A 14,897-nucleotide genomic window follows, 5' to 3' on the forward strand; every position below is an offset into this window, starting at 1 on the left:
TGGTTCTAAATGATTTCAGAGTTGGGAGTTTACCATTTGTTGATTTAAAATATGATGGGACATTGATGAGGTGACAAAATAACAAATAAAAAAGAAAAAAAAAAGGTTCCTCATTCCAAAACAAAGAGTAACAGTTAATGAAGACCTGAAATTCCTAAAATTGACTAAATACCGCTTGTGGCGGTGAAAACTTTATCAGGCTGAATTGGAAAATTGGCATTATTCTTCAAATTAGCCCAACGAACTACTATCAACGCAACATTAAAACACGACAACAAAATGATCACCATTTTCTTTTTAAGTTCTTAACTATGAGTATAATTGCAGGTGAACCTCTGCCCCATTTTGGATCAATTCATAATCGCAGCTTCCTTGAGTAAAGACGCTGAAAGAATATTTATTGATATTCCATTATCAGAAGTAGGTAGGAGATTGTCCAAATGTCATTTCAATACTCTTCAAAATATCGATGGATGGATATATGAAATGCCTAGAAAAATGTTTTATCATTTTCAAGGTGAAAAACATATACCAAACAAGGTGACCCAATTCATCTTTTAAGCTTCGTCAATTCTAGGATTTCCTTCTCTTGAAGAACAATTCTTGAGTTAACCGTGAAGTTTTCATTAAAGTGGTGCTCTACTATTTCATCTTCATTCCTCCTATGAGTCTTACCAAAAAAAAAAACCATTAAAGCACAAGTTTAAATATTGAATCACATACCTATTAATTTCCCTTGTCAACAAGTGATGAAATGGTTGAGAATTCAAGAAACTGAACTTCAACCTATGTTTCTAAGAAGGCCACTTTTATTCTCTTATCAATGCACGTGTTTTTTACTAGTAATTCAAAACGGACGAAAGGAACCAAGCCGATCGGTTCGAATTATAACCTTTAAGACCGAACTGAATCGACCGAGTCCCGGTTTTAACCGACCGACTCAAATGTAAGTTTTGCGTTTGGTTTAGGGCTTCTCTAATGTGGGAACTTCCTTCGACTGTCGGCCAGTAGCCACCATCGTTCCTTCTCTCTCTGACTCTCGCATTTGCCGTCTCACTTACACAGCTGCCGTTGCCGTCTCACTTACACAGCTGCCGTTGCCGTCTCACTTACACAGCTGCCGTTGCCGTCGACTACTAAGCCACCGTATCCGTCGACTAATCAGCGACTGTCTCCGTCGCTCCCTGTTGGAACCTTTACTGGTCGGGAGAAGGGACGCGTTTAACAAATAACCAACCATTCATCACAACAAGGGACCAGCCGTCTTCTGGGACTTTTTTTTGTGCTAATATTGCAGGTAATCTCACTTACGAAGGGCTTTAAGCTGATTTATTCAATGGGCCCAATAATGAATTTGTTGTTCTTGTGACGGGAAATTGTGGCTGGCTTTAAACTGGGGTTTTTGTTGCTGTTCTTTTGTTCCCTTTTGTTTCTTCTTCTTCTCCTTTAGAAGATTCATTTTTGTATTAACTGATTGCTTCTACAGTCGCTTTCCCTTGCACTAGAGGAACAAAACACAAAAGTCTAAAATTCAGATGGTTATTTTGAATTCATCAAATCGAGTGCAATCGAAGACCGTTGACTAGGATTTCTTTGGGTTTCAATCAGAGACCAACACATCTTCAGGCACCGGGTGTTCAGAACGAAATTCGAATCCCAAACTTCTTGAATCAAAGTCTCTCGTCTCAAAAGCCATCGATTCCTCTACCCATCTGATTCTTCTTCATCAAATCATAAATTAGAAAGATTTATTGAAAATCGCTCTGAACATTTTTTTTTCTTGGTTTAGATCCCATTTTGGTCTCCGAACTTCTACATTTTTTTTTATTTCTTACTCCAACTTTCAAAATGCCGATTAGTCTCTGAACTTTTTGAAAGCGCCTATTTTAGTCCCTGTTGTTAATATTCCGTTCGTAAAGATTTCATGATGTTCCCTCTGCTTCCATATGCTGGTTGAACACCTAGCCAGTCGTTATGGTAGTCTTGGACTTGTAGCATCAAGATGCTTCACCATCACAGTGCAAGACTTCCTATATAGCTCCAATTGTACGCATACCAAATAGTTCCTCCACTGCCCTCATTAATTGCACGAAGCCCTATAACCTTTTGCCTCACCTACACAAATATAAGATTGCCACTCTCTTATTCTTTTGGCATGTCTTTGATTTCTTTCAAAGACACTTCTGGGCTTTGATATTTTGATTTATTTTTATGTAGCTTGAAATTTTCCTTTCCCCTCGATTCAATTTTTGATTGTGGAAGCTGCGGAATATAATTGTGGCGCTGATTAAAAAGCCCCAAAATTGCGAAATTTTCCAGCTGGCCACGTTTGCTTCTTGCCTAAGATTCACTGTCATTGTTGCTGTGAAAAAAATCAGTTTTCCGGCAGTGGGATTTAGAATTAATTAAACAATGGAACATTCTGGCCTCCTGCAGATACATTTTTTCCTTTTGGAAATTCCAAGATCATAAAGATGATGACTAGTTGAATATCTTTAAATATAATAATTTTGATTTACTTAAACCTCTTTTAAAGGATAGATAAAAAACTGAACCAAACTAAATATAAGTACCCCTTTGCATCTAAAATCTAATAAAAATGACACAAAAGATAGGAAAAAAATAAAATGAGAAATGTCATTATTTTTAGGTATGCTCATCTCATAGTTCGCTGTTATGCCTCTTTATCTTTCTCATTTTTGTCTTTCCTTGTCCTTTCTAGTAATATTTCAACTTTTATCTATTAAAATAAGTATATTGAATCGTCTCTCTTTCTCTTTATCAAGCTTTTTTCAGCGCTGGAGAGAGTCTATATGCTGTTAGATTCTACTCCGTGAGTTAAGAAATGCCAAGGTTGGTATGGGTCTAACTCATATTAGTCCTTAAATGGACGAAGTTGACGGTAAGAGACCTCCTTCCCTTCCTCTTTATATACAGGCTAAAATGATAGAAACATGTGGCTTTTCTTTTAAATCTTTCATTTTACTGGTTCAATTCCTTATAACTATATTTATGCTCGTTAGGAGGAGGAGGTGGAGGAGGAGGTGGGCCAAGAGTCTAGTAGGAAAGGGCAACTTAGGAAGGTCAATAGAGACTTAGTCGAGCTACCAAGTGTGAATGGGGTCCGAGCAGAATAGAATCCCTCAACAAGAACGGGTATGCATCCCCTCCCCACAAATCATTATGCTTGTTTATTGCTCGAGAATATTGTTGTTTTTGCACATTGTTTCTTATACCAGTAGATTTAGGGTGCTCCAAGCACCATTTTGCTTGTTTAGGATTTGGATTTACTGCGTAAGCAATGACATTCTTTTTCACGGCCTTTTCTTTCCTAGATCCAGGGTTCACCCCTCTATTTCCTAGCAATGTACCAAATCCATGTTTCTGCCAAATTATTTTATAATGTGGATTCCATGTACTTGATAGTTTTTTATATAGATCTTCGTTAGTTTTACAGCTTTGGCTAATGGGCATCAACTTCTTGTTGTGATTTGGTTTGTGGTCATTCCACTTTATGTTTATTATTCCTTTGTTTTAGTTTCTTTTCGGGTAAGGACCCACTTTTCGAGGGACTCGAGCCACTGACCGTTACTAACATGGAAAATAAGTAAAAAATGCGTAAAATCTAAAACATTTGAACACGTGCATGCACTTTGAAATTTGATTAAAATAATAATAAAATTTTTTGTTTTTATAAAGAAACAAGAAAAGACCACTAAAATTACTACACTACAAGATCGAACTATTTAAAATACATGAAATACAAGATTTAAAGGTAAGTATAAAGGAACTTCAGACTCAAGTGTGATGAGACTCCCTATAGCCAACAACCCATGTGTGCCTCTACCTCGAACTACGTTAAGCTCCGCCTGAAAAGAAAGTTGAAGTGGTAGGGATGAGTATATAAAATATTCTTAGTAAGCAGCTTATTGGTAGTTCATATTTCGTTATTAAGTCTTATTGATCTTGTTCATACATTCGGTATCTTATTCTCTTTTGGGGATTCGTTCCCCCGTATAAGCTTTTCCTAGGCTACACTTTAGGTTTACTCATTCTACTTTCTCTTGGTTCTTGGTCCTATCTTGACCTCCAGCCCTTGGAATGTTCTTAGGTCTTTTAGGTCTCCTAATTAGTCGTTTCTGCTAGTCTCTCATCATCATTGTCATATCTCAGAGTCCTTGAGGCGCGACCTCGGTATAAATCTCGTAGGGCTCATGTAAATTAAGGCTCGACCAACTCTAAGGTGCAACTATGGACCCCTATTGCTCATGATAGGTTCACCAAAAGGAAGCTAACGGACAAACTTCCTAATAGTCTCCATAGGGCACAAATCATAAAACATCATATGCCAATTCTATGGTTATCTGAACTCCTGACAATTGAGTCAGATTTGTGGTGAGGGGCTAGTTGGCGAGCCCCTACCGTCCCTGTGTAATTGCATAAATCACATGCATGAACAATAATTATAACCAATTTACAAGGTACAACTGTGGACCTCTGCTGCTTATGGTCGGCTCACTGCAGGAAGCTAACTGGCCAACTTCACAGTAGCCCCCACATGGTACAATCATAAATCATAAAATATCATAAGCAGTTCTATGGTTATCTGAACCCCCGACAATCGAGTTAGGTTCACAACTAGGGGTTTGTTGGCGTACCCCTAATTGTCCTCATATAACTGCATACATCAGAAACATATGAAATAGAGACATAGCATAACAATCTAAACATTGATACCTGTTCATGAATTTCAGTTCATAAGATAGTGCATACGCGTTTTAGTAACATACATAATAACATTCCACATATGTTATCTTAGCTCATTTTATGCACAACCATTTATAAGCGGCTTCCTATAGCAGGCTTCATATCATACTAAAGGCATACTCTCAATTTCGGTTAAATCATAACTCAACAGTTCATTCCTCGATAAATGTGCACCATAACGTTTAACGTGCTCTTACATAGATCAAACCAACTCATTTCATGCTCAAATTTATATGACATGCTTCTCATATCATACTTTCATGCATGCTATGAGCATAGCTAAATCTTAGGTTCTAAGGTGCCACTTACCTGGAAAGCATGGCACTTTTTGTTTGGGTTTGCGTCTTTAGGGGATTCCAAAAATTGTCAAACTCCTCAAATAACTCTTACATTGATATAAATTGGTGAAAATGGTGCCGAAGTCAGAGTTAAAACGAGTAAATTATGCGAAAAGAGGCAAAATCGGGTTGTACCGCCTGTGTTTGGATGCTCGTGAGTTAGACCGCTCGAGTTGTCCCGTCCACGAGTCGGCCGCTCGGGTTGGGCTATCTGCGGGTCGGGCCTGTGGGTTGGACCCATCCTTTTCCTCCAAATTTTTTTTTCTTTCTTTCTCTTTCTTTATCTTTTTCGTTTCTTTTCTCTTTTTTTTTCTTTTCTCTTTTTTTTTCTTTTCTCTTTCCTCCTCTCCTTCTCCTCCCTCTCCCTCTCTCCAGAACCTTCTTCCTCCATTTCTTCTCTTTTGCTTCTTTCTTCTTCCCTTTTTTTCTTCTTCTTCTTTCATAATCATTTTTTTTCCCTCTTATTCTTTTTCTTTCCCTCTTAATTCTTTTTCTTTCCCTCATCCCTGCGCTTGCCAGATTTCCTCCTTCCTTTCTCGCACTCACCCTTCGTTGTACAAGTCAAAACTCCAACTGTTTTCTTCAACAAAGTCTAGATTGTCCTCTCCCGAACCTATAGCAATTGAAATCGGGTCAACTCATGGAGGGTAGGGGACAAATGTAACTATAGAAGCTCTCAAAACTCATGAATGTACCTTGGCGTTCTCCCTTCGTTCGACTTTTCGTTTTGGCTTGCTTCCATCCGAAATTGCCGACGTATGCCCGTGGATCTAGAGCTTAAGTTCTCCCAACAAGCGTGGGTTTTGGTCTTCAACCTCCGTTGCCTTTTCCCTTTAACAAATCCGAGTCCTTCCTTCTGCAGCAATCCACCCTTGCCTCCCTCTGTTCTCGCTCAAAGAGGGATGGGACGGAGGTCTTACTCTTTCATATATGCACACACTTTGAACTTTGAACTTACTCTTTCGGTTAATCATACTTTGAACTTACTCTTTCATATATGCATACACTTGTAATGTACGTAAATCCTTCAAGGTGAGATGCATTTGACTGATTCGAGAATCAAGTTCAGTCGTTGGTCCTTTTGCTATTAGCAAATATTTAATTTTGCATTAATTACCTTATAAAGTAATTAATTCTTCCTATATATGAATTCGACAAGCACGTACATTTAAGTGTTATTTTAGCATCACAATTGTTTTTTTTTAATATATAAACCAAGCTTTTATTAAGAAAACATGAAATAATATGAGGGGTAACCCCATGAGTTGAGATAAAGGACAGGGCTCAAATCAAGCTAGATGAACCCTGCGGATAATTACTAAAGTTCTTATGCATTGATGCCTAGAGGGAGACGTGAAATATGAAAAGAGACCAAACTTGCTCCCTAGTTTGACCCTTCCCCTCTAAACATAGGATTGTTTATCTCTTCTCAAACACCTCACAAGGGTTAAGAATTCAAGTACGAAGATCCCTCCTCTTGGGACAAGCAAATGAATCCCCTCAGTAAAGATAAAAGGGTCAAAATATCCACGTTAGAAAGCAGATCGTTAAGGTGACCCCTAACCTAAGCAGGAGACTAACACAGATCCCTCATGAAGAAACAAGTCATTTCTCATCCCCGCTCATGCTTTCTATAACAGTTCCTTACGGGTTCCTTACGGGAGGCTACTAGACTGGTCTTTCCCTTTTAGGTAATGATTAGTGCAACCCAAGGTCAAGGGAGGTGGAACCTTCCAAGGAGGAAAGGACGTAAGCCATTAAATGAAGCCTCATGGAAGATAGATGGTAAAGATGAGAAAATAAAGAGTAAAGAGATCTATCATCCAAACTAACGTCCTTCCCATAAGTGTTCACCCCACCCCATCTCCCACCACATTCTCAAACATTGAGAGAAAAGAAAGGGAACCCCTAAAAGAATAACTTCCCACAAATGTTTGGAAGTGCCTTTTGAATGCTACTCGAGAGGGTGCTAACATCATAGTTAATCAATGTTCATTATATTCTTCATACGAATCTTTATTCATCATATGAAGAAGCTTCAAGAGAATATTCCACGCTAAACAAGTAGCATAACATAATTGTCTTACGATCTTGTTGTTAGGAACCTGAAGTAGCGGACTAGTTTGACTTTTGGGTAATTTCAAGAATGCCCTTGTGTCCTAGTGGGATTGATATTTCAAAGAAGTTGCTTGTGGTACTTTGTGATTGTTGAGTATTTATGATGGCGAAAGCCTTCTTTTGAATTGGTTGGTTGGAAATTGATTAGAGAAGTTTTTGAAGGATGCTCGCTATTAGACTGTATTTGGGAGCAATTAGAATTATAGGCGTCTCTATCTAATGTTTGTTATGCCTTTTTGTATATACAATATTCTTTCATCCATTCTAATTAGAGTAGTTCTTTTACAACCCTTGTGTTTTTATGTTTTCTATAATTTTTTTCTTTCCTTTTTTTGGTTGAAAAAAGAAACATAAGAGATACATATCATGTATCTAGGAAGAAGTGAAATTCAAGGATGAGAAGAAGAGTATGAATTTTTTTTAAAAAATAAATAACTTTCCGTTGATGTATAGAAAGGAAGGAAAAACGTTAAGGATACAAGTTGCCAGTGGGAACACAACAGACCAGATAAGAAAAAATAAGCCCTAAAATACCGGAGGATAAAATGATGAAAAACAACTAGTGAGACAATAAAAAATACAGCAAAAGATTTGAAATAAAGAGCTCCCACTTTGGCTAAAAATGTAGGAACTTCTTCGGAATGGAAGTAAACAAATACTCAAGAACTTGAAACTTAGAAAAGCAACTCGAGAAAATGAAGCCGAGAAAAGATATTTTTTGAAGAAACACTTCTTGCATTGAAAGAGTTATTAGACTAATGCAAGCCTTTGAAACCTTCCAAAATCCTCTAGAATGCCAAAGGAGGGATCTTCGTTGAGGTTTATAAAATTTTACCAATACCCGCCAATATAACCAAATCGAGAACACAATTCGATCAAATTCAAACTCATCCATATTCAATTGTTAATAAAACTGAATTTCTTATTCTAAAAAGCACATTGGACTGGAAAAACTTAAAACCGAATGCTTTGAAGCTTTCCACAACCAAAAGCTATAAAAGAATCTTGAATAAGGGAATAAACAAAAAGAACAACTTAACCTTTTTCTGAGTTGGAGTAGGGGAAATTTCATGCATATGACGACTGCAAATCTCATTAAGAGGTGAAATTTTCAGGAATCAAGATGGACTCCACCAGAAAATCTTCTTTGACCGGGTCATCCATAAACTTTGAAGAAGCTATAATATTTTTCGAAAAAAGGAGAGTCGAGGATTGTTCAAGATTGTCATGGATTTTCTGATCAATTTCCAGTTTCTCATTTCTTAATGATTCAGCATCAGAGTCGATAAATGGTGAAAAAAATGATAGAGCATCTGAAATTTTAGAGGAAAACAGTACACCATTTTCTGAATTAAGTTTGAACTTGGAATGGAGAATGATGAATTAACAAAACCATGAGCAAACATCTTCAATAAAATTTGGATTAGTCTCTAAAATTTATGTACTTATTTTATTTGATCATAAGACCAAATGAGAATCAGTTGCATTTATTGAGATAATAGGATCTGACTGCATATGCATACAAAATTCTATTGACTTGATAAAATTTGAAGAGTCTGGAACCATGAAAGACAAATAGTTAAATGCATTTTTTCTTTTATAAAATTTCGAATAGTGGCCTCGTTAATAACCTTGACTATTAGGTGTTCACTTCCAATATTTCAATCTCAATCACTTCCATTTAAAGCTGGTCCAATAAAACCGGGGGAAATAACACCTTTGAAGATGAGGACTGTTCTGATCATGCAAGAAACCGCCATTTAATCCTTTGTGTCCCACAAAGTTATTGTTGCTTGGAGGACCAAGGCCATCCACATTATTGATCGTATCATGAACGGAAGGGAACTTTGAATAATGGACCCCTGCCATCAAATCATCTTTGTTTGTGATAGTGAACCCTTCATCTTCCATTACCTTTGAACAAAAAAAAAAAAAAAAAAAAAAAAAAAAAAAAAAAAAAAAAAAAAAAAAAAAAAAAAAAAAAAAAATTGAAAATCAATCGACTTTTAATTATGAAATCTTGATAAGAAAAATCTATGAGAATATCACATACTAGGAGAGCCGATAGCTGGAAGGTTGAACGAAGAAAATGCAGATAACAATAAAAGGGCAAGCAACGGTTGCAGTCAATGAGTTGATGCTGTGTGGTTAGGGAAGGAAGAGCAATTGAGTGGTGGGAGAATGAGAAGAAGAATAGAAAGAAAAAGAAGAAAAAGGGGCTAATGGACAAAGGTAGAGTGGTCGATGGAATGGATGGGGAATGGGTGAGGAAAGAAGGATGGGAAAGTCGTTGACATGAGTCATGTGAATGGTAGAGATGTCCATTTAATCGTAAGGGCCCGAGTCTTTAGAGGACTCATCTCGTATAGGATGGGGAGTCTCGTACACAAGGAATGGAGGAGGGAGTAGGGAGAGTTTTCTCCCCAATGACTAAACGGGGACCATGTGTCGAAGGCTATGTTGTAATATTGAAATTTGTATTTTTAGAAATTATGTTCGTTGAGTTGATGTTGCATTATTGAAATTTAGGTATAAAAATTTATGTTAGTTGAACATTATAAGTGTATTTTTGCTTATGGTATATTATTATTTTTATTTTTATTGTGATTATTTGTAATTTTTCTTTAAATAGTTATGTTGAGGACAATCCATTTAGAAGTTTTTTTTTTTTTTTTTTTTTTTTTTTTTTTTTTTTTTGGAAAGAATGGTTTTTAGAGTTNNNNTTAAAAGATAGAATAGATAAAAAAAGAAATAAAAGACGGAAAAAGTTTTCTTGTAGTGAACTTGCTCTCAGACAAATAAATTAAAATTTTTGTGAGAATAGAGATTCAAATTGGTGGGAGGAATGTTTCTATTCTTACCTTGCCTTGTGGACATCTCTAACGAAGGGGCAGGGGAGATAAGTGGCACAAATGGGGTTTAGAAAAAGGATTGAAGGTGGCACAAGAACAAACAAGGAAGGTACGATTGTCAGAATCGTCAAAGAATTCTTCCCTACTTATCCCTAAAATTGTAGAAGACCCAACAAGTGGAAATCAATATTAATTGGGGAGGAAATGACATTACCCGAGTTCGAACATAGGACCTCTTGCTTTGATATCATGTTAAAACACCATTCCACCTCTAGGTTCTATGTTTCTCTTTGGGTGTCAGTTTCTAAGATCGTTTTTAATTATTCACTTAGATTTTTCGTTGACATAATGAAAATAGACTAATGCTTCAAGTATGAATAGAAGTGAACAAAAGTAACAAAAAAAAAAAAAAAAAAAAAAAAAAAAAAAAAAAAAAAAAAAAAAAANAAAAAAGAAAAAGAAAAAAAAACAATTCAAACTAAAAAGTTACAATAAGCAAAGCACTATAAATAATATATAAATGCATTCCAATTCAAACATATGTTCCGAAGTGAAAATCCCACGAACAACTTTGTCAAAGAACACCAAGAAGAGGTTTTGAGATGAGCTGTTTTCCTTGAAAAAATTCTTTGATTCCGTTCCAACCATAGTTCTGAAAGAAAAGTTTTAACCGCATTAATCCATAACCACTTGGCCTTAGAATTGAGAAGTGTTGGACCATGTAGTTGTGGGAGATACTGCGATAAGACATTAGAAAAAATTGAAAATTGAGAACAGCTTGAACCAACCAAAGCTTGCATGAGAGCAACTAAAATACACATGGTTGGGAGAGCATCCTGAAGGCTGAGGAGAAGAAACTGATGGAAACAGACGGTGAGCTGGATTCTTCTTTTGTAAAACATTGGACGGATTAAAATTCCCATCAAGCATTATCCACAAAAAATATAAGTTCTCTTGGGACTCTTGGATTTCCGTGAGGCTAATTATAACTCTTTCTCCAAAGGTGAAGAAGATACCAGGTGATCATTTAAAGATTTTGCGGAGAAAATACCTGAAGGATCATTTGACCAATGCCTAGAATCTTCATTGTATTAAGACTCGGAACAAAAATAGTGTGCAGTAGAGTCTGAAAATCGGCAATCTCCTCATCTTTCAAGCATCGACAAAAAGATAGATTCCAAGAACCAGCGTGCATATCCCAAAACGCTCAAACAGAGGCATTGGGAGAAGATGAAATAGCATACAGCCAAGGAAGGAAGTCCTTAAAACATAAAATTTCAACCAAGGATCTTCCCAAAATCGAATCTTCCTTCCCTTGTCCAAATTAAAGTGAGCAAGTGATTCAAAGTTCTGCCATAATTTTGAAATGGACATCCATGGACTTCGAAGACTTAAATCTCTTCCAAGCCTGAATTCCATCCATTATTACAGAACCATAGATGCTAACAATTACTTTCCTCCATAAAAATTGAGGTTCCATCATGAAAGCCAGTTCCATCTGGCCAATAAAGCCATATGTCTCTGCTTCCATGCACCAATTTCAAGTCCACCATCTCTTTGAGTCTTTGAAGCAAGACTCCATCTAACCAAATGTTACGAAACTGACAAGGGGAAGGTCCCTAAGAAAAACTACCAGCTTCAAAAAGAGGAGGGAAGTGATAAAAACGAGGACCTGTTCTGAGACTCTAGAATTATCAAACATCACATCCCATTCCTTGGAAATCAAAGAACGATCTATGAGAAATTGAGAAGAATCATCTCCTGGTCTTGACCTCGTTACTTTCCATTAGATAAAGGCAACTCCCAAAGGCCTTAATCATCAATTCAATTATTAAACTGTCTCATTCCCTCTGATTGTTCAACCAACTGGAATTCTTTCTTGAATAGAGTATCTTCATGAAATGATTTTTTGCTGAAAAGAATATCTTCAAAAGAAGTTAGACGTACTCCACCATTTCTGAAAAATACGAAGTAAAGTCTACAGTCGCAAATTTGAAAGCCCTCCCTAGCGTTTTCAACTTTCTCAAGATGGTAGCAAAAAGTCAATAATAGTCATTTTTTTTGGGTGTTTTGTTAGGTCTATGAAAAGTTTTGGTTCATGGTTATTCTCTATTTGAGTGTCTTTTATATCATTACTTTTTTCTTTTTCACTCCCTCGGGGATTTTGTATCCCTTGAACTTTTAATCCTTTTCATTATATCTATGAGAATTTTCTTGTTAAAAAAACCTAGTAAATTGTTATTTATGGAAGACAACGTAGTCAAAGGATTTGGTATTCTGCACAAGACAAACTTTTGTGAACAATAGCATTTGATTTTTCCTTCTTTTTGTTTTTTCTTTTTTATTTTAATGATGTTTGATTAAATATTTGTATTTATTGGGGTTGATATTTGATTTATTGATCTCCACATTCAGGCTGCTCCTTTGAAGCGCTTAAGCGACTTACATCCATTAACAACTTGCTCAGATCTAAAAGGCACTTTAACTAATGCTAAAACTGGATATTGGACATTTTTTATGGATAATTTTGAAATGGCCATCTCTGCTAGCAAGAATTTGTACGAAAACTGTGCAAAGGGATGGTTCTAAACTTTTTGGTTCTTCATTGACTATTCTTTAATGAGCTGTTGTGATAACCTGTTAAGTTCTGGTACTTTCTTCTGTACCAGGGAAAGAGATGGGGTGGATGTTGGGGTGCATTATCTTGTTTTCTCTCTCAGAAAGGAGAAAAGCGCATTGTGCCTGCATCTCGTTTACCTGAGGGCAATGTCGTAACAACCCAGCCAAATGGACCTCATGCAGCAGGAATAGCCAATCAGGCTACTGTGATAGCTCCATCCCTTTTAGCCCCACCTTCTTCACCAGCATCCTTTACAAATTCTGCACTCCCTTCAACAGCCCAATCACCTAGCTGTTTCTTGTCGTTGTCTGCCAACTCACCTGGAGGTCCTTCATCCACAATGTTCGCTACAGGGCCATATGCGCATGAAACACAACCGGTTTCTCCTCCTGTTTTCTCAGCCTTCACCACTGAACCGTCAACTGCTCCACTCACTCCCCCACCCGAACTAGCTCACCTAACCACTCCTTCTTCCCCTGATGTGCCTTTTGCTCAGTTCCTATCCTCATCGGTGGATCTCAAAGGAACTGGAAAGGCAAATTACGTTGCTTCCAATGATCTTCAAGCAGCATATTCTCTCTACCCTGGAAGTCCTGCCAGTAGCCTCGTGTCACCAATTTCAAGGACCTCCGGCGATTGCTTATCATCTTCTTTTCCTGAGAGGGACTTTCCACCACAGTGGAATCCTTCAGCTTCTCTCCAAGATGGAAAATATCCAAGAAGTGGTTCTGGTCGGCTATTTGGACATGAGAAAACTGGCACACCTCTTGCTTCTCAGGATTCTAATTTCTTCTGCCCTGCTACATTTGCACAATTCTATCTGGATAATCCACCATTCCCTCATACTGGTGGGAGGTTAAGTGTATCAAAGGATTCAGATGTTTACGCTTCTGGTGGGAATGGATACCAAAACCGGCACAGTAAGTCTCCAAAACAAGATGTGGAGGAAATAGAAGCTTACCGAGCATCTTTTGGTTTCAGTGCCGATGAAATTATAACTACCACACAATACGTGGAGATATCTGATGTAATGGAAGATTCCTTTACTATGAGACCTTTTACTTCAACTAGTCTGTCTGCAGAAGAAAGTATTCAACCTCCATTAGTGGGTGAAAAACCGAAATCCACGCAGGCAACTTTACACAGTCAAAGAAGTATTAAATCAGCATCTGACATTGTTGAAAAAGAAACCTGCTCTGAAGTCCTGGCATTATGCAATGGCTGTAAAGGTGAGCCACTGTTCCCTGTTACAAGCTCACACTTGTTTCATGAGAAATCAAAAGAAAATAAAGACAAATACATTTTGGGGAACTTTTTCAAAATGTTGCAACTTTTCTTTCCGTTTCATTATTTCCTTTTTATATACACTGACTCACAATTCTGATGCTAGTAGTCAGGTTAAATTACATTTTTGGGGGTGTGGTTTTAGGAAAGCTACAATTTAGTTATGGTTACAATTGTCACTTGTTTGTCACCTGTTTGATGCAGACAATAAATTGCAAAGACAACCTGGTAACTTGCCAGGATCAAGTACTTCCCAAGGTGAAACAGAAGACCTATTCTCAAGAATAGGGTCGTCCAAAAATAGCCGCAAGTATAATCATGCTTTATCCTGCTCTGATGCAGAAGTTGACTACAGAAGAGGAAGGAGCCTGAGGGGGGAGGTCAAGGGAGATTTTTTATGGCATGACTAAGAGCCATTTCTGAAATAGTTTGTAGTATGTGTATCTGTTCTTTGCTTTGCGGGTTTCCATGGAATGTCTAACCTATGACCTAACCTGTTCTCTGAGTTGACTTGATCAGTGGATGGATGCATATAGTTTATGTTCTTTATCGTTCCAGTTTAGAAATGGAATGGGTCAAATCTCTGTATTTGGTAGACGAAGTTTGTCTTGTTTCCAATGAATTATATAATAGCATGTACAATCTTGCCCATCTTGTGCATGCGTCATCCTTATGCATATCCAAACGCCCGTTAATAGCGATCATTGATTAGGTTTTCTTTAGAATCTAAGGTAATCTTTAAACGAGTTATCACCGGATTAAGATAAAAAGAAAGACAGTGCCTAAGATAGCCTTCAGAATAAGGTAGGATCATTATGAGTTGGTGAGAAAACAACTTTTCAGATAAAGTTGTTACAGTTTCGCTGAAAAAGATCAATAGAAATGTAGGTTCTTCACATAATGATTTAAGTGCCTACA

General features: G+C 37.1%; 1 protein-coding gene across 3 annotated transcripts; it reads left to right on the forward strand.

Moving 5' to 3' along the window:
* The first annotated feature begins 964 nt into the window (after positions 1 to 964).
* Positions 965 to 14,630, forward strand: LOC111480495 (uncharacterized protein At1g76660-like). 3 transcript variants are annotated; one of them, XM_023125567.1, is made up of 6 exons: positions 974 to 1,045; positions 1,098 to 1,297; positions 2,797 to 2,902; positions 3,024 to 3,156; positions 12,745 to 13,924; positions 14,184 to 14,630. In XM_023125567.1, exons 4-6 carry the CDS (start codon positions 3,118 to 3,120, stop codon positions 14,387 to 14,389), a joined length of 1,425 nt encoding a protein of 474 aa, XP_022981335.1. In that variant the 5' UTR covers positions 974 to 1,045; positions 1,098 to 1,297; positions 2,797 to 2,902; positions 3,024 to 3,117; the 3' UTR covers positions 14,390 to 14,630. The 3 variants fall into 3 exon arrangements, with proteins under 3 accessions (XP_022981333.1, XP_022981335.1, XP_022981334.1); XM_023125566.1 differs by having other exon boundaries at positions 984 to 1,045; positions 2,787 to 2,902; XM_023125565.1 differs by having other exon boundaries at positions 965 to 1,297; positions 2,787 to 2,902.
* The last annotated feature ends 267 nt before the right edge of the window (positions 14,631 to 14,897 follow it).

The sequence above is a fragment of the Cucurbita maxima genome, unplaced genomic scaffold (assembly GCF_002738345.1).
Source record: "Cucurbita maxima cultivar Rimu unplaced genomic scaffold, Cmax_1.0 Cma_Scf00006, whole genome shotgun sequence".
In the NCBI taxonomy this organism is placed as follows: domain Eukaryota; kingdom Viridiplantae; phylum Streptophyta; class Magnoliopsida; order Cucurbitales; family Cucurbitaceae; genus Cucurbita; species Cucurbita maxima.

Bases quoted from the DNA above. Each gene is read 5' to 3' on its own strand.
- LOC111480495 (XM_023125565.1), top strand. From the start codon at position 3,118: ATGGGGTCCGAGCAGAATAGAATCCCTCAACAAGAACGG. The intron at 3,157-12,744 runs GTATGCATCCCC...CTTCTGTACCAG, and splicing joins GAATCCCTCAACAAGAACGG to GGAAAGAGATGGGGTGGATG. The intron at 13,925-14,183 runs GTGAGCCACTGT...TGTTTGATGCAG, and splicing joins ATTATGCAATGGCTGTAAAG to ACAATAAATTGCAAAGACAA.